Genomic DNA, 24,527 nt, shown 5'->3' with positions numbered 1-24,527 from the left:
ATTAGGGATGCCATTTATAGATTACAAAATGGGCAGGCATAAGATGAGGATGGACTAGTGGCATAACATTTCTCACATACTTGTGACATACTAGCACCCAACACATATACTCAATAGAGCAGTATATGAAGGCTTCCCTATGAGTTGGTCAAACAATACTATAATTCCACTATTATAGAGTGGGGATCACCTGATCCCTAGCAACTACACGACTATCACGATTGGTCATACTTTGGCCAAGATATATGGATCTATATTGGAGTATGAACTCAGTGAGAGGGCTGAAATGCAAGGCAAGAGAGCACAAGGACATGCTAGTTTCAGACGCCCCGAGGATATACCACGCTGGACCATATTCTCACACTTAAGAGCCATTGAGGAGGGTCAAGCCCGAGCCAAGAGGATCTATTGCTGCTTTGTAGACTTTTGTAAAGCTCTTGATACAGTGCCTCATACATGCATCATGTAGAGATTGCAGGATATTGGAGTACTAGAGGGTATACGATGGGGTATCTATGCATTATATGAGATAGTGATAGGTCATGTATGGGCACCTAGGGGGCTATTAAAGAGGATTGACAATACCATAAGAGTGAAACAAGGATATCCGCTTTTGCTCACATTGTTTGGTCTATACATGGATGAAGTGTTTGATTACATTGACTGAGGGAGAGGAGCCGGAGCCAACCTAGAAAGGGTGCTAATATCGATATTATTCTATGCAGATGATATTGTTCTCATTTTAGATTCACAAGAGAGATTGCAGTGCCACCTAAATGCTTTGCATATCTTCTGTAGAGATAGAGTCCTCAATAGCAAGGGCATGGATCCGCCCACCACTCCCTCTAGGATTGAGAAAGGAGTTCTATAGGAGTCATTTCTTGTCTCTCTCTAATGATAGTCTCACTATTTGGCTAGCATATATGGACACCCATCTCTCCAATAGCATACAGGTGGCTATCGGACCGATTCGCACCTCCTCACATAGGCTTTAGATGGAGACAGGCAAATGGACAGATACCCTAGTAAAGGATAAGACTTGCCAACTTTGTGGTCGAGAGCTTGAGATGGAGGAGCACTACATATGCAGACGTAAAATATATTGTGACATACAAGGACAATACCATTGCCTCTTTCATGATGGTTTTTGGATCCCTTCGTCACATCATGGAGTATGAGGACTAGAGATGCCTAGGTCTTTTTCTCCTAGAGCTCTAGAGGTGCCACACAACACTATTGCGAGACAGGAGGCTAGCTCATCTAGAGGGACCCACACAAAGAGCAGAGACAGACTTTTTCCGTAGACCCGACCCTACTGACACTACTAGCCTAGCGAAGACAAAGCCATCCCGCCAAACACCTTACATGCCACGCCATGGAGTCAAATTGGATAGAGCCATTTTCCTTTGTCGAGCATGACGACCCCATCTACCGGGACCATGTTCAAGGAGGCTCCACCACAATTGGATTAGAGCCATTATCACCAGATACTGAGACTCACTACCAAGCTATTTGTGAAGCAACTAGGGACTGCATCATAGCTGAGATCATGTGCGGATCTTGAGATCAACTATAGACTATAATCTCCACTGCATTTTTGTACATGGTTCTATCAAATCTAGTTCTCCTTTTCTTTCGATGATGGGACAATACTACACATGGTTCAATCCTAGTACAGTCCCATTTATAGTTATTCTCAGCATGGTTTCATAGGCCACCCACTTATTTTTAATGTTATCTTTACTTTACTAATGAGATGACATTAGACATGGATGTACTCTCGATTTTGTCTCATCGGCCACATTGGCCTTATGTAGATGTTATTTAGTTGCAGTGCCATAAAATCCACAATGATAAGCATAATGAGAAAGGAAAGTGGAAAGCATAGGATAATGCAAAGTCTGATGATCATAGCATTGTCCCTAGTAAGTCCAACATGAAGACTAAAGAGATAAATGTAGTGCAGACTAAGTCTGATGATGATTATATCTTAATTGCTTTGTCTCTTGATGCTACTTAGTTGGCCGATGCTTCATCTACTCACTCTCAGTGTTGGCTACTTGATTCAAGGGCTTCTTTTCATGTTGCTCCACATCATGATTGGTCTCATACCTATTGTAGCATTATAGGTTCTATGAGACTAGGAAATGACATTACATTGGATATCATTGGCATTGGGGATGTTAGACTATAGTTTGCTTCAAGAAATTCTTTTTTTTTTCATAATATTTAATATTTCTTTCTTTCTTTCTTTCTCAAGCCTCTCTCTCTCTCTCTCTCTCTAAAGGACGGCATGACGGTGCGCGGCCTATGAGACCCTGAAGTTCACACTGTGGAATTGCAATGGCTCCCTTAAGACAGATGTAGGTTATTTTGAGGATACTTTCAAAGGGATAGACATTGCTATGTATACAGAGACACATCAATGTAAAGACAGCCGTTTACCTGATGTATATGGATATAGATGGGAAAGTGTATATCGCCCTCAGCCTAGACGGCCTGGAGGGACGAGGGGATCAGGAGGCGCTGCAATTCTATTTAGAGAAGAGCTCCGAGATACAGTCCAAGTGGTACATAGAGATGTGGAGGCAAGATACATGTGGATCAGGTTATGTACAAGCAGAACTCGAGACATGTATATTGCCATATGCTATTTTCCCCTTGCATACTCTAAGTTTGCCCCTAAAGAGGCATCCCCGTATACACCACTATATGAGGACATAATGGAATACATGAGAATTGGGGATGTTCTACTAGCGGGAGACTTTAATGCACGCACAGGAAACAACCAATCTGCTTTCTTTGACACTAGTGATGAGATGTTCAGAAATACATATAGCATCCGATTTGCACACCAGCGTCTCATTAATTTAATGTGCAAGGGGGTGATTCCATAGCGGGTGATTCTGCAAAATACATATTTAAATTAATGGACGTTTATGCGTTTAGAGTGCGCACTCGTAATAAATTAAGGTTAGGACTGAATGATGCCAGGAGGCATATTTCACGGTGGATTCCGTAAAATCATATTTATTGCCGGGGCTCATACACAGGGTGGATTCATTGTGCGAAAAGTCGATAGGGACGTGTGCCCTTTTTGGGCGTCTCGTTAATTTAATGTGGAAGTGGGTGATTTCATAGTGGGTGATTCTGCAAAATACATATTTAAATTAATGGACGTTTATAAGTTTAGCGTGCGCACTCGTAATAAATTAAGGTTGAGACTGAGTTCTAGCCTTTTTTTTTTTTGTAGCTGAAGACTGCTAGGTATTCACTTTTGTCGGTTTAATTTTATTATTTTCTAACAATTGTGAATGCTTCAGTTGATGTGTAGAGCAGGCAACGGTGGTGTTGGGAGGCTCTCGGCGATAGCGTGTGTTCAAGTTATTTAGAAAAAATTATCATTTTTGATGGGCGCGCATCTTAGGTGTGGCGCCAATATTTATTGTGATACAATTATTTATTAAAGTGCTTGACATATATTTATTATTTTGTATGCGCATGGGCGCACGATTTAAATATTTGTTATTGGACATTGTATTTGGGCACAGCCCGACTCTTTGGAACAAGGCTGTCCACTTTCATCGACACTTTTTGGGTTGTATATAGATGAAATTTCAGAATATGTGGATAGGACTGGTGGGGCCGGAGCCAGCCTGGCTACCATTATTGCTTTATGCCGATGATATTGTACTTATATCTGACTCACCTGAGGGACTAAATAGACACTTGGATACATTATCAGCTTTTTGCAGAGATAGAGATCTTAAGGTGAACCTTGGGAAAACTAAAGTTATGGTATTTAACACTTTTGACAAGAGCTGAGCATCAGTTTACTTTTGATGGAGAGCCAGTGGAGATGGTTCGGCAGTATGTCTATTTGGGGGTCACATTGAAAGAACCACAGTTCTCTTGGAGAGAGACATCAGAGGCTCGTTTGGCAAAAGCATATGCAGCCTTAGGTGCATTGGAGAGGCAATGTGCTCACATACAATTTCATGAGCCGCGCACCAAACTGTGGCTTTTTGACACCCTAGTTATACCCACACTCCTGTATGAGGCAGCTATTTGGGGTCCGAGTCTCTTTCACACGAGGAGACAGCCTTTGGGAGACCATGATGGACCAGAGAAGGAATACTATGACGGATGGGAGCATATGGAAAGACCACTGGTCATGATGATCTCACACATGATACGAGCGAAGAGCTCGACCCCACATGAGATTATCAGAGCTGAGTTTGGGAGCATCACCCATGGTGGCTGAGGCCTTGGTCCAGGCAGTGACTTTCATACATAGACTATGGGAGCTCCCCCAAGATAGATACCCACGGCTAGCCCTGGCCTCTTCTAGACAACTAGTAGCAGACGGTGACAGACACTGTTGGTATGCTTAGATGAGTACATGGATGAGTCTACATGGGCTGCAGATTGACAGACTACCCCCCTTTGACTATAGCCTGGATTGCCCTACACTTGACCTAAGCCGATCAGAGCTAAACCATGTGATCAGAGCAGACATACTGAAGTTAGATACGCAGAAGACCTGGATCCGACCCCCCTCCCCCCATCGCACGAGGATGGCACACTACCAGACCCACTTCCCAGGTATCTGAGGATGGTTTCATCAATAGCTGGTAGAATTCGTGTTCCACTTTGGAGAGGTAGGCTCGTTTCTTCCGTCGCACTAGGCGACGGAAGATCAAGCGTGCCTGTTTATGCGTATGTACTCCCCGTGCTTCGTCCTGTTGAAGACGGATCCGGGTTTCCTTGCATTCTGCGTCGTACCAGCTATTCTGTGGGACATTCTTGTTCGGGTGGGGTGGGGTGGGGGGAGGGGGATGTGTGGGGGAAGTATTCGGCAGCTGAGGTGTGTAGTGTGCCCGCCAACTGTGCTGTGACCTCCTCCAGGGGTGCGTGGGGGTTCATTTCTTGCAAGCTCCAATAGAGATGGTCGGAGTATGCGCTCGCAGTTAGCCTGGTAAAGTGGTACCTGGGGAATCTTGGGGGGTTGCTTGCTGGGGGGGTTAGGTCATACCTGCAGGTTATGTCAAATTGCAGGTATGCATGGTCGGCAGCCACTGCGAGTGGGCGAGGTGATATTTTAAAGGACTGGATGTCGGGGATAAGTGATAGAGGGCCGAGGATATAGTCCACTGTGCTTGCTCCCAGTTTCTGTGTGTGTGCTCCATGTGCCCCCCGTCCGATGCAATTGGCCGCGTGCTTGTGTGGGAAGCATGTGAGGGCATCCGACCCGGGCCATCTGTCGAGACCGTTGAGGATGGCCAGTCCGTGTGCCCACCCTAACGCCAGTAGGTGTTCGCCATATTCGGTGCACTCAGCTGTGTCCTGTGACGCCTGGTTGAGTCCTATCTCCTCCGGTGCAATCTCTTTGTACATGTGGTCTTCGCTCTCGAAGAAGGGGGTCTGCCTTTGTGCTGTGCGTGCGTTGAAGTCTCCAACCAACATGACATCCCCCAAGCTGGAGTAGTGCATGATATCTTCGTACAGTGGTAGGTATGGTGACTCGCCCTTCTGTGGTGCGTATGGGGAGTGTGCTGGTGGGAAATAGCACACCGCCATGTATATGTCTCGGGGGCGATCTGTGTGTATCCGGATCCACATGAACCGGGCTTCCTCATCTTTCTGCATGACTTGCACCATGGGCTGTAGCTCCTCCCTGTACAACATAGCCACCCCTCCGGACCCTCGGGTTCCTCCTTTTGTTCGGGCTCTAGGGCGCATGCCATCTCCCATCTATATCCCCTCACTTCTGGTAAGTAGGTGCTTGGGATTTGGTGGGTTTCTGTGTAGAGGACGATGTCCTTGCCGGTGAAGGTCTCTTGGAATAATCCTGCATCTGTATTCATAGCTCCGTTGCAGTTCCACATTGCAAAACTCAGGTGGGTCTCATAGGCCGTGCCCCGTCATTGGCGCTTATTTGTGATGATGACCCGACCATCTCTGTATACTGCCCATTTTCCCATTTTGCGAGCCTCCAGGATCTATGGCATGCATTCTTTACGGTGTGCCACCTGTGCGGGTGTGAGGTCATCCTCCAGGTAGACTTTTTCCCCTTTTAGAGCTGTCCTTTTAGAGAGGAAGGCTCGTCTGGATTCTAGGTTGGCAAATTTGAGGATAAGAGGCCTTCCCTTGGTGAGGTCTTTCCCTACACACCATGCATTCTCCACTATTTGAGGGTCCTCTACTCCCAACTTTTCACATATCTATTGGGCATCTGCCAGGGGGGGAGAGAGAGAGAGAGAAGCTAGAGAGAAAAAGGTGTGAGAAGCTTGAGAGAGAGAGAGAGAGAGAGAGAGAGAGAGAGAGAGAGAGGCTTAGGGGAGAGAGAAATAAGAAAAAAAGGAGGAAAAAAAAGAAAGAAAAAAAGAAAGTTGTAGGCTTGAAGGAGAGTGGGTAAAAAGTGTATATTTTTTCGTACTACATCATACCGATACGTACCATACATTATTGTATGGATTGTACTGTATGGATCAGTCTGTACTACGTACGAAGACAACCCTCCTCATGTGTCCAGTGCCTCTTAACCACATTGGCTTTTGATCAACCTCTAAGCCATGCACACGCACCTTTGAACCATGTCTTACTTGAGGTCCTTGAACTTTTCAGTAGAGTATATCATGATCTTTCTCACATTGCACTCTCTCACTAATATGTCTGCTTTCTAGAATCGTTGTACACAATTAGACACTCTCTCTTAGAGGTAAAAACATCCCTTTTCCTTTTTCCATATGTTTCATATCACGGGTTCAACCACCCATGACCTAAAGGGGGAATTTGTTAGATTTATTTCTCTCTGTGTGTGCACAAACATTATTGTGTGTAAAGTGTGTGTTAAGGTGTTCAGTGTGAACACCTTTACCACTCAGCATTTAATAAGGATCAAAGGTGTAAGTGGATACCTCAGCCTATATATTCAGGTCCTATCACTTGTACTTTCATCACAAACTATCACATCAATCTATTCAGCTTGTTGTGTACTTGCAAGAGCGCTCTCTCTCTCTCTCTCTCTTTCTTTTTTTTTTTTTCGTAAAAGGTAATTGTATTAATTACGAAAAAAAGTACAAGATGACTTGATTACAAGATAGATGACGACAATCTAAGCCATCATGTGAAAAGGTTCTAAGTACTACAAGTTACAATGTTATGGCAAGGATGCAGATGAAATTGCCATATGCCAGGGACGTAAGTCCTCCCTAGAGAGCAAATCAGAATGCTGGAGAAGATCCAACTGCCAATACAAGAGGCCCTTAAGCCTCGCAATATGCCGCTGAACATTATAGGCGGAGTCAAAAAGAAAAGCATTCCTAATGGTCCAGTTATGCCAACAGCCCCAATATCGAAGAAAATGATACACGAGCTTCATATGTGGCTGTGCAGGAGAGGGGTATTTGGGCTGCCCGAAAAGCCAATCAAAGGGGCGCAGGGTGAATCCAACCACTCCTTGCCAAACAGCCGACAAAAATAACCAGACTTTCTTTGCGATAGGGCAAGAAATAAATCGGTGGCGGGCTGATTCCACAGCAGTGGTGCAAAAGAAACATTTGCCATTGGAGATTCGTCGCTTGGAAAGAGCCGACGCAAGCGGAAGACCACCAATCATCACTCTCCAAAGAAAGACTTTACATTTGAAGGGTGTCTTGTTCAACCAGCCCTCCATCACTGTTGCCCTCCACCATGACCGGGATTTATGTAATCCCCATAAAGCATTCGCTTTGGTAACTAGCCATTGATGATCTTTAATCAGAATATGATAAACTTGGTTAGCAGAAGCTTTGCTTAAAGTCAGCCGGCCTTGTAGGTCCCAATTCTACCAGGGATGATCTGAAGCAAGGGCAGGAAAGAGTTGTCTGCTCTGGAGCATCCGCAAAAGCTGGTCCCATAAAGGCCTATATCCCCGAGGGATCCTGAAAAGCCTCCTAGCTGTACGAAAAGATATAAGCACATTGCGACTGGCAAGGGTGGCATCCGCAACCGAAGACAAGCCCAAACGGGCCATCTGGTTGAATTGTGGTCTAAGCTCATGTTTACCTTCCCATGCAAGTAAACGCGAGACTGCCAGCAATTCCAATTGAAAAGAGTTAGTAGCCAAGCGATCCTCCGCTGGATGCCACTGGGCCTTCTGGAGGACCCGTTTCCAGGAGCATACCAAATGAGTAAGTAGCGACGAAGAAGAACTGGAGAACCGCGAATCAACATTAAGAACATGCCACCAAGAACTCCTGATTTGGGTATTGCCATGTAGAAGCTCATGGCTCTCAAGGAAATAACGGGCTATATCGACCCATGGATGATGATCCGAGCACATGGCGCGGAAAAGAGACCAACGGAGTGCCTGCATGTGAGTTTGGGCATCCAAAATAGCTCCGCCACCCATGCGTTTGGGGGTGCACGCATGCGACCAAGAGATCCAGGAAATACCTGCATGCAATGAGTCCTTCTTCCATAGCATGAAGCAAATAGACTGAGTAAGAGCATTCAGAGTCGTAGTAGTCCAGGGCAACAATGGCAAGAAATATGTGAGCATTGGCAACATAATTGTCTGGGCTACTTTGAGGCGAATATGGAAGGGCCAGGCTTGAGATTTCCAATACATAAACTTAGCCACCATTTTCTGGGAAATCCACTGCAGAAGCTGCTTTGGTGGAACGTCAACACCCAAAGGGTACCCAAGGTGCCTGACAATGGAGCCACGAGGAACAACCAGACCCTGCCAGTCCAAGGACTGCAAGTCCGACTCCGTGCAGCTGAGAATGGCTGATTTGAGCGCATTGATACGAAGGCCGGACGCCTGACCAAAGATGCCCCAAACATCCAATGCTCGTCGAAGGTTGTCCTTGTCCACACGCAAAATCATAAAAGTATCATCCGCCAGGGATTGGCTAATGAAGTGCTGTCCTGTAGGAAGCGACAGACCGGCCAACTGAGAAGAGGCTGCCATATGGGATAACATTGAAATAACTGGATGTGTCGCAAGGGCAAAGAATAGAGGGCTCAAAGGGCATCCTTGTCTGACAGAGCGGGCAAGTACAAATGGCTCAGTAACACCTCCGTTCAGCATGACTCGCGAAGACGGTGCAGCGCTGATGGTGTAGATTAGACGCGACATCCGGGGACCAAAGCCCATAGCAGACATAAGTTCAGCCACGAAAGACCAATCCAGATAGTCAAAAGCCTTTTCCAGGTCCAGTTGAATCAGTACTACCTCCTGATTAGAATGCCTTGCATGATCAATAGCCAGTTGAGCATTCAATACATTGTGCAGAATATTGCGGCCCTTGATGAAACCATACTGTAGAGGGTGCACAATGGCCGGGAGATGCTTATGAAGCCGATTCACCATTACTTTGGAAAAGATTTTGTACATTGAACCCATCAAAGAAATGGGGCGCCACTGTGACAACTTAGATGGCGAAGGAACTTTGGGAAGCAGTTTAATAAGGCCTTCTTTCCATGAGGAAGGCATAATCCCTGTTTGCCACACCTGCTGAAACAACGCCTGCAATGGCTTCGCCAGTTGGGTAGCAAAAGCTTCAAAGAACTCATTGGTGAGACCATCCCAACCCGGACTTTTATCCTTGGGCAAGTGTAACAAGATGTCCATAACCTCTGCCTCACAAATATCGGACTCCATAGTAGCTTGCATGTCCTGCGGAAGCTGATTGCGGACCAGGTCAAAAAAACCGGAACGGGCCTGAGTGATTTGGTCTGAAGGTGGAGAAGTAGAGCCAAGAAGGTCACGGAAATAATTTCTGCACATATGCACAATAGTCTGCGGATCCAGGATAAGGTGGCCTTCTACATCCTCGAGTCTGGTCATATTCTCCCGAGCAGGAGAGGCATGGAGAGCTCGAAAGAACTTATGGGTCTGACATGCACTATCTTGCAGAGTCTCTGTCAGATGTTGCAGTTTGGCTTGTTGATATGATTTCAAGTGGAATTCTTTAATAAGATCAGCCACTCGCATGGCCAGTGCGAGCAGAAATGCATCATCCGGAGTGTCCACCAGCAGAGAACGAACCAAAGCCAGCATATCCTCGGCTGCCTTGCGATGCTGCCGACAAAGAGAGGCATGATAGATCCCATACTGCCGAGCAACCCTCTGGACATTAGAGAGCAACCTTTCAAATGACGCAGTGCCCTGAGAAGAGAAGTCCAAGAGAAATCTGTCAATCAATTGCTGCATATAGCCCTAAAAGATTGCATTTTCTCTCTCTTTCTCTCTCTCTTTCTCTCTCTCTCTCTCTCTCTCTCTCTCTCTCAGATTTGGTTCTTCTTTTCTTTCCTTTTCTTTTCTATCGATAGAACAACACTACACATGGTTCAACCCTAGTATAGTCCCATCGTATAGTTATTTTCAGTATTGTTTTATAGGCTAACCACTTATTTGTAATGTTATCTTTACCTTACTGATGAGATGACATTAGACATGGATGTACTCTGGATTTTGTCTCATAGGCCACACTGGCCTTATGTAGACGTTAGTATATCTTTCTTTCTTTCTTTCTTCTCTCTCTCTCTCTGGATTTTGTCTCATAGGCCACATTGGCCTTATGGAACACACCTACTGGCATTGGGAAGTGCACATGGTTTGGCCATCCTTAACGGACTGCCACAATGGCCAAGATCTAATGGCTTCACATGTTGGAATAACAAGAAAGGGTCAAGCACAATGGACTATTTGATTGGATCACCCAACTTGCTACCTGACATAAAAAACTTTGAAATCTCAGATAGACCAATTGAATTAGCAGCAGACCATGCTAATCTAGCTTTCACAATGCAATATGGGCATATACACGAAGCACAGCCACACATACCAAAATTACCACGCTATGATTTTGTGGAAGCGACCTCACACATATACAACACTACTATGCGAGATGCATTGAGGGAGCTAGACACATGCCTCTCTGGATGAGTTTACAGGACAGTTGGCTGAGATAATACACACTTCAGCAGCATACGCTTTCCCACACACTACACCGTTAGATAAACCTCCACGAGCTAATGCCCCACAGAATGGCTGGTATGATGATGAGTGCAGAGAGACACGAGCACGTTTTCAGCGAGAGATGGCACTTGGCATATGTACACATAAGCATGCTCGAACACTCTTCAGACGGTTGGTACGCAAAAAGAAGTGGGAATACCTGAGCAGACTAGAAACAGAAATGTATTCCATGTTCTTGGGGCAGGACAGCAAGAGAGTATGGAAAAAGATGCATGAGAACCAGCCACCCCTACAAATTACTAGACCGGATGATTGGCATGGATATGCTTGCATACTCTATGATGTTCCTGGCCAAGAGCCTATGCCACTCCCCTCAACCTCAAGACCAGCAAATTGCAGATTTTTCACAGAAAAAAAAGTGAGGAATGCCATATGGAAACTGAAAAATGGAAGAGCCAAAGATCATGATGGTTTAGTGCCTGAACACTTCACTCATGCCTGTGATATTTTGGCACCAATGCTGGCTCACATCTTTAATAGGGCAGTTTGTGAGGGATTTCCAACCTGTTGGTCAGACCATATTATTGTGCCGCTCTTTAAGAGTGGAGACCCCGCGCTACCTAGTAACTACCGAACTATCATGATTGGACACATGCTGGCCAAGATATATGGCTCTATCGTGGAACAAGCATTGAGTGAATGGGCCGAGATGCATGGCCTGAGATCAAAAGGCCACGCTGGCTTCAAGAGGGGATATACAACTCTAGACCATATCTTTACATTGAGGGCAATCATTGAAGAAGGCAAGGCATTCAAGAAAAAGATCTATTGCTGTTTTGTGGACTTTCGCAAGGCCTTTGACACAGTGCCACGTGCTAGACTCATGAGAAGAATGCAAAACATTGATGTGCCTGTAGAGATACAATGGAGTATCTATGCCTCGTATGAGACAGTGACGAGCAGAGTACGAACACCTGAGGGCATCTCAGATACAGTCAATAGCACCATTGGGGTGAAACAAGGCTGTCCACTTTCACCGACACTATTTGGGCTGTATATAGATGAAATTTCAGAATATGTGGATAGGACTGGTGGGGCCGGAGCTAGCCTAGCTGGAGTGCTGATACCATTACTGCTTTATGCCGATGATATTGTACTTATATCTGACTCACATGAGGGACTAAATAAACACTTGGATGCATTATCAGCTTTTTGCAGAGATAGAGATCTTAAGGTGAACCTTGGGAAAACCAAAGTTATGGTATTTGACACTTCAGCTGCTTGGGTGACGAGCTGAGCACCAGTTTACTTTTGATGGAGAGCCAGTGGAGATGATTAGGCAGTATGTCTATTTGGGGATCACACTGAAGGGACCACAGTTCTCTTGGAGAGAGACATCAGAGGCTCGTTTGGCAAAAGCATATGCAGCCTTAGGTGCATTGGAGAGGCAATGTGCTCACATACAATTTCATGAGCCGCGCACCAAACTGTGGCTTTTTGACACCCTGCTTACACCCACACTCCTATATGGGGCAGCTATTTGGGGTCCGAGTCTCTTTCACACGAGGAGACAGCCTTTGGGAGACCAGGATGGACCAGAGAAGGAATACTATGACGGATGGGAGCATATGGAAAGGCCACTGGTCATGATGATCTCACGTATGATATGAGCGAAGAGCTCGACCCCACATGAGATTATCAGAGCTGAGTTGGGAGCATCACCCATGGTGGCTGAGGCCTTGGTCCAGGCAGTGACTTTCATACATAGACTATGGGAGCTCCCCCAAGATAGATATCCACAGCTAGCCCTGGCCTCTTCTAGACAACTAGCAGCAGATGGTGACAGACACTGTTGGTATGCTCACATGAATACATGGATGAGTCTACATGGGCTGCAGATTGACAGACTACCCCCCTTTGACTATAGCCTGGATTGCCCTACACTTGACCTAAGCCGATCAGAGCTAAACCATGTGATCAGAGCAGACATACTGAAGTTAGATACGCAGAAGACCTGGATCCGACCCCGCTTCCCCCATGGCACGAGGATGGCACACTACCAGACCCACTTCCTTCAGGTATCTAAGGATGGTTTCATCACCCGACCCAATTACATGGACACATAGGTGCCTCATGGACTACGCACAGTTATTGGTCAGATCCGCACCTCATCCCACCACCTGAAGATTGAGACAGGCAGATGGAAGGGTATACAGACAGAAGAACACATATGCCCACTATGCAACAGAGAGCCAGAGACAGAGGAACACTACATCTGCCGATGCACTGTATATTATGACATACGAGGTAGATACCACTGTCTGTTTCGAGAGGGTTTTGGACCCCTGAGACGGATCATGCAGTTTGAGGATCAGAGATGCTTGGGATTCTTCCTCTTGGAGCTCCAGAGGCGCAGAGCAACAATTCTACGGAATAGGAGGCCCCCACAGCTCGGCTCACATAGACAGAGAGCAGTCACTGACTTTTTCACTGATACACGACAGAGTATGGCAGATACCACTACTACTGCCACACAGCCTACAGGAGTACATCATCATTGGACCTCATCTTCTGTAGGTGTCTCTTTGGATAGAGCAGTGGCACTTAGCCGGTCTAGGCGCCCACGTCCACCCGGACAAAGGCCTAGACATCCACACCACAGACAAATTAAAGCCATCATTGAGCGCCACAGGAGACAGATGCCGAGACGCCTCAGCCATGCAGAGATACACCTCCTTAGAGAACAAACATATCATTGATGGAGAGTTTTCCTTTCTCCACTCTCACTTTCAGATCACTGACATGTTTCCCTTTTATAGGACACTATTTCATTTTTTTTCAGTCTTATAGGCATGTTTTTCATCTTTTTCTCGTTCTAGATGAGAAACACACCATCGTTGTATGTATTGCTTTGGTCTCATAGGCCACATTGGCCTTTTAGAGATGTTAATACTCTCTCTCTCTCTCTCTCTCTCTCTCTCTCTCTCTCCCCAAATCATGGAGCTTCACTCTCCATGGCCTGCTGGTCCATCTTCATGAGCTTCATACCCAATGAAAATACATGCAGCACCATCAATGAAGTCAACTTAGAAAATATGGAGAATGGTGGATACAAATAGCAGCCCTAAGGAAAAATCCCAAGCCGATTTCTCACTCCAACCCTTTCATGCATATCCAATACGGACTCATACATTGGTGAAACTAGTGGGATAGTATATGTACAGGAGGGGACTCGACACCATCATGTTGGCATGGGTGTGTAATTTCAGTTGAGCTAGTGAGGAGCCAACTCAAGTTTATTTGAACTTCTCGCAAACAGCCATAAAACAAATGAGCTTTCTGAAACAGTCATTCTTTACTTTGGATCTTCCAAAATCGGTTCATCAAAACTCTCAGCTGCATATGGATTCTTTCAACAGTTTCTCCACCCAGTTGACTTTAGAGCCAGATACTGACACGATGAGCCTGTAGGAATCTTGTTAGGAAAATAGGCATAGAAGGCTATCATGCAAAACTTTTTAGCATCTGGCAAAATATTTACTTTGCATAGTTTACCAGCCAAGAAGCTAGCTTTTCCAAATTCTTGTCAATCATTTCAAAGCTATGACATTAAAAGCATATGGCATGCAACATGTCTTAGGTTCAGTTCCATGTCCTTCCTGCCACAGATAGCCTGATCACATAAGATAACATAACCCACATTGCAGTGGAATGAGAAGATGAACTCATAAACACAACTATTACAACATAAGGGATCTGTGAAAATGCCTGTAGGAAATTAGATAATATGACCTTCAGTATATAAGGTCAAATTTGCAGCTGGACTTTTGCATATGTCAACCGCACTCAAGGATGCAACCATGATCTAAGCAAGCATGTAATTGCCTACCTCCATGCAGTAATACCACTCATCGCAAGCGGAGCCATACCTGGAACAGATGGCAGTGGTACAGTTGGTTCTAAATGTATCTTACAAGGCACTGATGCCAGAGCCATCACCAGACTCAGAATTAAGATCCGCCACCTCGTCTTTGTGGCTATCTTGATGATCTCCCAATCCAACACTCATACTATTTCTTGAACTTGGCTCTGTTCCATGATCAACTACAAGACTTTCTGGTTTACTTCTCTCTTTATGCCAAACTGCCTGAGACTCCAAAGAGTTTTGCAAAATTTCTAAAATCTTATCCTGTAAATTCTTTGTTTTTTTCTTGTGCTTAACTTTTTTTAGAGGATGATCAGGAAGGCCAAATCTACCAGCATGAATACCACGCTGCTGCCAATAGCTAATACCTGGACATAGGCCCTGCAGAACAAGAAACTTGTTAACTACATTAGAAAAGAACACACATTGTTGAACCACCACTTCTCAATACAGATAATTTCAAGAACCCTATCAATGTCTCTGATCATGCTTGCAAACTATAGCAAATTTATATGGTTGTGCATGTGAATCTGTAATGGTTATGTTGCTAGACTACACAATGAATGAATATTTCTGTAATACACTTTACCTCCCCCTGTTCAAAGAAAGAGATCCTCCCAATGGCTACCACCCCTCTGACCCCAAAAACACAAAAGAATACAAAGGAAGACAAAAGGAGGGCAAATTTATGCTCCCAAGAAGCAGACCATGCGGAAAGGTTCTGAGTGCCAGGAAAGTTCTAACCACACTGCCATTGTGCAGCTGCACCCCAAAAGAGGTCTCTGCTCCATCTACCTGTAAAGCAGTGCATTCTAAGAGCTCTTGGACAAACCTTGTCCCACATGACAGTCCAGTAAAATCTCTTCAAGACTTTGCATGGTAAAAGGAGCTATCTTCGTGCTAGCTAGATGCCCAAGGTCAATCCTTTGTCATGTTCCTTGGTCACAAAATTTCAGAAGAGGATGTGCTTGGAGTTGAGCAAAGAGACTATCAAGAAATTGATTCTTGTCATTCAGAACTATAGTGGGGATAGATTGGAGATCATTGTCCATCCTTCTTAGGTGCGATGTTTCCATGATTGTCACTTGTTCAAAGACTAAAACCCTACCCACATCCAAGAAATAAGATCTTATTATTATCTTCCTTCTCCATTTGAGGAGGCCTATGATAGAGTTGATTGGAAGTTCCTAGAGGGCACCATGTTGTGGATTGCTTCCTAGAGCATTGGTTTCAAGTTTGTTACACTCTTTGTTCTTCAGCACATAGCTAGATGCTTGGTGGTACCTGAGGAGAGACTCAGCAATGAGCATGTATACATCAGTTGGAAGGGTAACGGGTTGTATATTAGTCTATTTTTCTTGTGGTGGAAGGCCAGAAGTGCCTTCTCGAGAAACAGGCAAACAGGTATAATGGTATTACAGGGATAAGGTTGCCCCATCCCTGATCATGATCAGCTAATCCATGAGGAGTTTTCAGAAAGTGCCACTGTTTATCAGTCATGATTAGGGAATTTTCAAGTCTTTTTCCGCAACCATATACATCTTTTGTTTAGCCTCAAGTGCCTTCATTGATCGGCACAATTCTTATGGATTTCCACCATCTGGTATACAATACATACCAGCAGCTTCACTGCAGACCTCGTGAGCATTTTCTTTGTCCCTCATGAAACCTCAATGAGGTAACAGGCTGCCATGACGAAGGGAAAGGACCACTTAGCCTATCATGGGGACATATATTTTTAATGCTTAGCTTTGGCATTATTAAGTTGATGTGAGGTGCACATGTGAAGTGCAAGTTACTTTTGTGGCATGGTGACAGTCCAAAACCTAAGAAATGCATTGGAGGATTGTGTAGAGTTATCCTTGTAATTTACAATTTAATGGAGGGCTCTTATTCTCTACTTTGGCCTATAAGACAAAACCAAAGTACATCTATGTATAATGTCATCTCATCATGAAAGTTGAAAAAATGCATCCTAGTATGAGGCTAATATCCAAAGATCTTTGAGTCCAAAAATTGTGTGCACAAGATATCGAGATACAATAGCTCCTTTAAGTCTCAAGGTTAGCACATGATCCCAATTGTGGTGTGGTCCATTGTTGCTCTATTGATGTGTTGAGGGGTGAGTTCCTGTGCCTTGCAACAATGATGGCTCTAATCTAACTATAGTATGGGCCTCTTAGTTGTTGACTAGATGGTTGAGATCATGCTTGGCAAAGTGCAATGTCCCTATCTAGTGTGATCTTGTGGCATGGGGTAGGTGTGATCTTGTGGAACGACTCTTGTGTTTGCTGAACTAGTAGTGCCTCTAGAATCTGGTCTATGGAAGAAATCCATCACTCCTCTCTGCCTAGGTCTCTCTAGGCGAGCTAGTCTCCTATCTTGTAGTAGTATTGTGCAGTGCCTCTAGAGTAGGGTGGTTTGTATGTTTAGTAAGATACATGTTGGGTATGGAGCTCTCATGCATGACCAATAGGCTATGACGGATGCAACTCCATGGAGAGAGAGAGAGAAAGAAAGTTATATTAACGTCTACAAAAGGCCAAGTTGGCCTATGAGACCAAAAGGTTACATACAAAATGTCTGGGAAGTTTTCCAAGTACCAGTAAAGCTACTATCTAGTGTTATTGTAAACTAGGTGAGTAGGTACAAAATGGTGTATAGACTCGATACAATCTAGATGCACTTCAAGTGCAGTGTGGAACTGCTCATGGAGCGTGGTCATCCTAAGATGTTCCGCATGGGCCTATCTAGCATGGAGAGGCTGAAGCGGCAGGGTATGGCTCCCCCGTGGCGTTGGAGTACCTGCTGTATCTTGGGTGATGTCTCCTGTGGGGACGTGGGCCTATTGGGTGTGGGTGGCGAGCTCTGCCTCTCTTTGTAGCTCTATCCAAGGTGATTCTTGCGAGTACACACAAACTGAAAGAAAGAGAGGGAGAAAGAGAGAGAAATTTTCTTTTACGAAAAAAAAGAGAGAGATAACTCTTGCAAGTACACACAAACTGAAAGAAAGATTGATAACAAAAAGTGAGATGTAAGTACAAGTGATAGGGCTTGAATATATAGCCTAACAAGTGTAGCTAACAAAAAAAAGAGAGATAACTCTTGCAAGTACACACAAACTAAAAGAAAGATTGATAACAAAAAGTGAGATGCAAGTACAAGTGATAGGGCTTGAATATATAGCCTGACACGTGTAGCTAACCCTCTGACCCTTATTAATGCTAAGTGGTGTAAAAGGTGTTCACACTAAACATGCACGTTTATACACAATACTGTGTGTTCACATACAATAATAAATAAATGGTCTACCGATAAGCTCAAGGACTTGATGTAAGACATGGTTTAGAGGTGCAAGTGCATGGCTCAGAGGTTGATCAAAAGCCAGTGTGGCTCAAGCCTCAAAGGCACCAGGCACATGACAAAAGGGAAAAAACACAGTTATAGCTTTTGGGATCAACTCAGAGGTCATGCATAAAAGTGGTTACAAACCCCCCCCTAAAAATAGAACTCCTAATAGAATCATAAAAGGAAAGTACAAATCTTTTTCGAAAAATCCGGGTAGAGTATCCCACACAGTAAATAGATGTGTTTGGAAAGGTATTAACATATTCATAGGCATAGTCAGTGTCTAATTCCAAAACACATTATTTATTGATTTATTTACAATTCTTAATTTCATAGTTTTCTTAGTTTTAAAAAAATAAATAAAATTTAATGGGATTAAAATCCCCTCTTAATGTTGATATTGAGGACTTTGTGATCAATGTTGAACGCTTGTAACAGTGTTGCCAAGCACTGGATGCTTGGCATGTCACTTTATACCCAATGTCGAAGGTGAGTGCCTTGGGTAAGCTACCTCCATGATGAAGCCATCCCCACACTTTTGGGTTTTTCAAGACTTGGGAATGCCACCCAACCACCACAGAGTATGGATCAATTGGTGCCACAGTTTGTCTCCATGGCATTACCTAGTGGGGTCTTCTGGTTATTTTGTTGTGCCCCAACTGTCTATTGGACAGGGCTTACATGTACCAGTGTCTCCACCTTCATTGACACTTTATGTAAACATTCATGTTCCATTGCCTCAACATCAATTGGCACCCATAAGGCACTATTAGCCTAGTTCTGCCTACCCACCTCCCCCTCCTACTTATCTCCCTCCACCACCTCCTTCCTAATCCACTTGTTCGATACTTAATGATTCTTTGTTCTCATCAGCCAAACATGCCTTTAATGATTAGACTCATTTTAATGGGTTGAACTTCACTAGTTGGTCAAACTTGATGAGACATGTCCTTGACTCCCAAAACTTTTGGGACCTTATGCAGGGGTTGGAATCCCAACCTCATCCCGCACTTGTTCCATACAAGGTTATCCACTCGTGGAAGGCTAGAAATGCCTTTGCCATTGTCGAGCCGATGCAAGGTCTAGTACCTGAATTTCGTTCACAACTTCAACATTTTGACTTAACATCCGAATATTGGGCCCACTTGATCGCTATGCGGCTCGGGATAAGACTTGTTGCATCAATTTGGATCATGAGCTTCAAAACTTTAAAATACCTGACTAGGATGACTTGAAAGTCAAGTTGGTCAAGTATTAGCACCTTCTAACCAAGTTCTCTACCATGGGGGCTTCTAAGTCCTCGGATGATCAAGTCACATTCTTTCTAAATAAGCTACCAATAAAATACTTCCATTTTGTGTAGCAGGTGATCTCATAGCACACCATGCCCACAATCTATGAATTTGAGTGTTAGCTACTGCATTACACTCGGCTATTCGCTCAATTTCATAGTTTGATCTCTAAAGAGGAGGATCTCGTTGCTTCTTCTCAAAAGAGGCAACAAGGGAAAGATAAACAAATCAAAATTTCAATAAAAATCAAAACCAAACTAGTGAGATCCAACGAAACTCCTAGTCATCTCTAAATCTCGGGTGCTAGAATGTATTGAAGAAAAATTAGTATTGTCAACATTGTCAGAAGGCTCACCATTTTGACGAGTGTTGATCAAAAGCAAGAGGCACAACACCGAAAGCTAAGAATTAGCCGCTTGCCCCTCAGTCGGGTAATCCCCAATAGGGGAGGCAAAGTGGTGGCAACCCTCAGTAGGGGGCAGGGGCATGGCCAAACCCACATTGCCACTGATCAGCCATCACAATCAACAACGTTCTCAACTCCAGAGGGCTTATTTGATTGGTCAACAAAGACCCACATTGTCTCCGTCGAGACATTTGAGGATGCAAGTCTCATCTACATTTGTGTGTTGCCTCCTAATGAGGTAACTACAGAGGCCTACTCGTCACAATTGAGTACTTTAGCTACTCCTTGGATTGTGAACAGTAGAGCTACTCATCATATGACCCCCATCCAGGACATTTTCATTTCCTGAGCCCTTGTAGCTAGGCACGTCCAAGTTGGGAACAACTCCTCGGTCACAATTCAAGCTCATGGTTGTGTCAGTTTTTCCATTGACCCAAGCTTGACTCCTAGATTAGTTTAGTGATTGCTAGCAATGAGGCATAGCCTAGTGGCCTGTACCCCATGACACAATTTATTTTCAAGCCAACTACTGAGGGCTCTGAGTTCCACGGCTTTCAAGCCTTAGCCACTACATGAGAGCCTACGAGCACTGAGTGTCTTTGGCATTTTTGCTTAGGGTATCTCGGACACAATTGTCTTTATGAGTTATCACGTCGATATGGTTGATGACCTTCTCTGCTTGAAGCTATCCCGACGTGTCTGTAAAACTTGTCAACTAGGGAAATAGCATCGTACACCTTGGTGAATTGTCCGAGCCACAAAAAAGTCATCAAAACAAAGTGGATTTTTAGGACTAAGCTAAATGACAATGGGACTTTGGACAAATATAAGGCTCGCCTTGTTGTGCAAGGGTTTTGACAAAAGCAAGGTATTGACTATGAAGAGACCTTTGCTTCACAGCATGGTTGACTTCATTTTGTTTGTTGGTTGCGCTCATAGTTTTTATTAGACACGTCTGATTCGCCATGCAGACGTCTGAAAAACATATGAAAACGAGACCTGACATGCTTTTTTTAAAAAACGGGCTGGAAATGGCAAATAATGTCACAATTTTGCCAGAAAGGCTATGGCCTTGCAAAAAGCATACAAACACTATATGATTTTCACCAGGAAGGTGTCACCTTGCTGTCACCTGCCTTCTCCCTGCCCAAAAACATGGAAACCTACTCATGGGCTGCTCAACAGGTTGATTCAACCTTCAGCCCCAATATTATCTGCCCCAAAGTTGAAGAGTAAGCTTTTTCTTATTGTTTTTACCCTCTTTCTCATCTTTTTTACATGTGTTGTTTTTGTCTGTCTGAAATTTCAGACTGCATCTCTCTCTCTCTCCCTCCCTCCCTCTTTCTCTCTCCTCCTCATGTGTCTTGACTCTCAACGTTTGAGTGGCTAATTATGTTGCAAATTTCTTAGATTGAAGTCTGACATCTTTGTAAATTTCAAACATTAACAGCCATTTTACTCTCGAATTCAGCCATAAACTTTCAAATTCTTGAGACAATGTTTTCCCCTTTAGTATTGGCTTTAAAATATCTGAAATTTCTGATTTCACAGCTGAAATTGACATTTTCGCAAGGCTAAAATACTTGAAAATTTCAAGTGTGATGATAAGGAAAATAAGGAGAAGGATGACAACGATGATGATGAGGACATTGAGGAGGAGGATGAGCAAGGTGCATCTTGTCCATGATCAATATTTCTACTCTTTTTCCATTATAGCATGCTTCAGCCTTCTAATGTAGCTTAGACTCTAGAGTCTAAACTCTATTGTTATGCAACCCTTTGACTTTTATGGCAGTTTGTTTTGACCTATATATCCTTTTTTGGAATTCTTTCACTTGTAAGTTGCAGCCATCAGTGCTTAAATTGTGTCTAGACTCAAATGATTGGAATGAGAATCTGAATACGTTTTGGCAAATCAACTTTGTGTCTTTATTATTGGATGCCTTGCTAGTAGACTAAAGCTATTGAAACAATGGAATTCTAGTTTTCATTAAGCTTCTAGCTTCATTACTCAATTTAGTATAAAATACTAAATCTAGATACATTTTAGTTTTTTTTTTAAAAAAAATCTAGATACTAAATTCAAATTAGAATGGTTATTTGAAGAAGGAAGTCTATGTTCAACAACCTCTCGAATTTTCTTATGCTGACAAAAACTATAAGGTCTTTCGCTTGTGGAAAGCTCTCTACAGGTTGAAGCAAGCACAGCAGTCTTGGCTCCAAAGGATGGATGGGTTCCTTTGGACTTGCGAATACCATTCTATCCCATATGACCTGAACTTACATATCTGTACTACTTCAGAGTGGATCAGTACATCCTGCTATATGTAGATGATTTACTTATCACAAGCTTTGATTCTACTAGATAAAGGCCCAACTTTGCTTGACTTTTGAGATAACAGACCTTGGTTTGTTATCTTATTTTTTGGGGAAGGAGGTAGTTTGATCTGAGGGTAGCATTTTTGTTTCCCAGTAGAAGTACGCTATTCAATTAGTAGACCAACATTGCAGGGATCAAACACGGCTTGTGGTCGTGTCTCTTGATCCCATTATTCATCTTTCTAGCGATACCCTAGGTCAGCCCTTGTCACATTGGATTGATTGCTTGCGTGTTTTGAGATATTTGTAGGGTGTACCTATTCTTATGGCCTAACTTATGGATCTAGTTTATGTTTGCAAGGGTTCATTAACTTTGATTGGGCAAGAGATTCTCACATGCGGAGTTTCCACAGTAGCTACCTCTTTACCTTGGACATGGCACCTATCTCTTGGGCCAACCGTAAGCAAGAGACTGTGGTAGCTTCAACGGCCAAGGCCGAGTATCGAGCTCTTTTTGATGGTACCACAAGGGCCATCTATTTGAGAAGCTTATTGGTGGTGCTACACCTTCCACGAGACTCTCCACTGTTATCTACTATGATAACCAGAGTGCCACTACCCTTGTGGACAATCCAATCATTACATCACGGATGTGGCAGTATGGGGGTCCACTTCCACTTCACTAGATAGCAAGTTGATCTAGGCGCCATTCACAAGAGTTTGTGCCTTCTTTCGACAACTTTGTAGACACATTGACCAAGGTGGTCAATTGGCTGTTGTTGTAGTATTTGTTACCCAAGATCCATTTAGATACACTCTCCTCTACTTCTTTAGATTGATGGGGAGAGGGTACTTCCCTCTAGCTTTCCCTTCTAGTTTGAGATGGGGTGGCTTTCTTCTCTTGACAATGACAATGATGATGCTTACAATTCTTGATTCAGTCATTGCATTTATTAAACATTTATTATATCTTTGTCCACACTGTTAGGATGCCATGATTGTATAAGGACACTTGGGCAAGTGAATGCACTGTCCAAATGGCACTGTGACATAGCATTTTGCATGAGAATGATCACACTTGCATTGCCTCTTGCATAGCTCCAACGCATTGACATTTTATTTTGTAAACATGCATTTGTATTCATTTATCCCTTTTCAGTCTCTCTTTCACGAGGACGTGAAAATTTGATGCTTTGATTATGTTTAATTGACATTTAATTAAAGGATTAATTAAATGTGCAATTAAAAGATGCACATGTGTTGCACATGTGAGGTGCAAGCTACTTTTTCACAGTTGAAAGCCGAAGGACCCTGTGGAAAAGATGGGTGTCAAAGGCAAAAGTTGTAACAAGTTACACTTGTTAGATTCTAGGTGAATTTTGGTGTCAGTTTGTCCCTAGGACCATTAATTGGCCACTAGTGTCAGTGGTGACACTAGGAACTAGGCATTAATTAATGCATGGGACCACTTTGGGTTGCAAATGGCCTAGCCAATTAATTTTTGGATGGGCAAGGTCAAATTTCTGGGCATGGATTAAAGGCTGAATAAAATTTCAGAATTAATTAATTCTGAAAATTAATTAAATGGCTGGAAATTGCTGAAAATGGATTAAGAAAGCTGCCACTTAGCAAAACTTTCCCATGCAAGTGGGGGAAAGGCTAAATAGGGCTGAAGGGAGAGGGAAATCTCGTTTTTTAATTTTGAAGCTGTTGGAAAGAGGTGTTGGACTGTGGCTGCCAGCTTTTGGGGCCATTTCCCAGCCATTGGAGACCGTTTTGGTGATGGAGATTGCATATTCTTGACCTTGGAAAGCTGGCAACTGCTGCCGATGCACTTTCTGAAGATCACATTCTTTGATGCTCCTATTGTTGTTGGTGCATCTGTTTGGGGCTGGTACAGCAGGGCAGCAGCTGATTTTGATTAGTTCTTCGCGACGTCTGCCATCTTGTACACCTCTCGCCATATCCTGATGGTAAGAGCCCGGCCGGCCTCCTAACCAGCCCACTGGATGTGAGGGCACTCACCAATCTGTGCCCCTTCCCGATCTTTGACCTGGGGGTTCCAGATCACCAGCTGACGGTCTATCTCCTCTTGGCAGCCTGGGGGGCTCTGGATTAGGGCCTTGCGGAGGCCCTGCCACATGCAAAGTAAGCTGCGTAGGAAGGTGATCTGGGGGGGGGGGGGGGGTGATTTGGGCTGAAGTGAAGATCCATCTCAGGGACGGCCTCCACTCACCGCCAAGCCTCGGTCTACAATCCTGAAGA

The 24,527-nt window shown here is 44.0% G+C and overlaps 1 protein-coding gene across 6 annotated transcripts in view; it reads right to left on the bottom strand.

The window, feature by feature from the left end:
• LOC148042102 (Glycosyl hydrolase family 47 protein) overlaps positions 1-24,527 on the bottom strand; it is a 170,689-nt gene that overhangs the window by 20,081 nt on the left and 126,081 nt on the right. For all 6 annotated transcript variants that reach the window (XR_015691954.1, XR_015691953.1, XR_015691955.1 and 3 more), the window contains one exon: positions 14,902-15,278. Coding sequence is in view for 3 of the 6 variants with exons in the window: in XM_087685546.1 (XP_087541672.1) it covers positions 14,943-15,278 (336 nt within the window). In the remaining 3 variants the exon portion in view is untranslated. The remainder of the gene's footprint in view (positions 1-14,901; positions 15,279-24,527) is intronic.

Source organism: Lygodium microphyllum, chromosome 1 (assembly GCF_053477565.2).
Source record: "Lygodium microphyllum isolate KBCC chromosome 1, Lygodium_microphyllum_v1.1.10, whole genome shotgun sequence".
Taxonomy (NCBI): domain Eukaryota; kingdom Viridiplantae; phylum Streptophyta; class Polypodiopsida; order Schizaeales; family Lygodiaceae; genus Lygodium; species Lygodium microphyllum.
The sequence above is the reverse complement of the archived record's forward strand: the minus strand, read 5'-3'. Positions and strand labels throughout refer to the sequence as shown.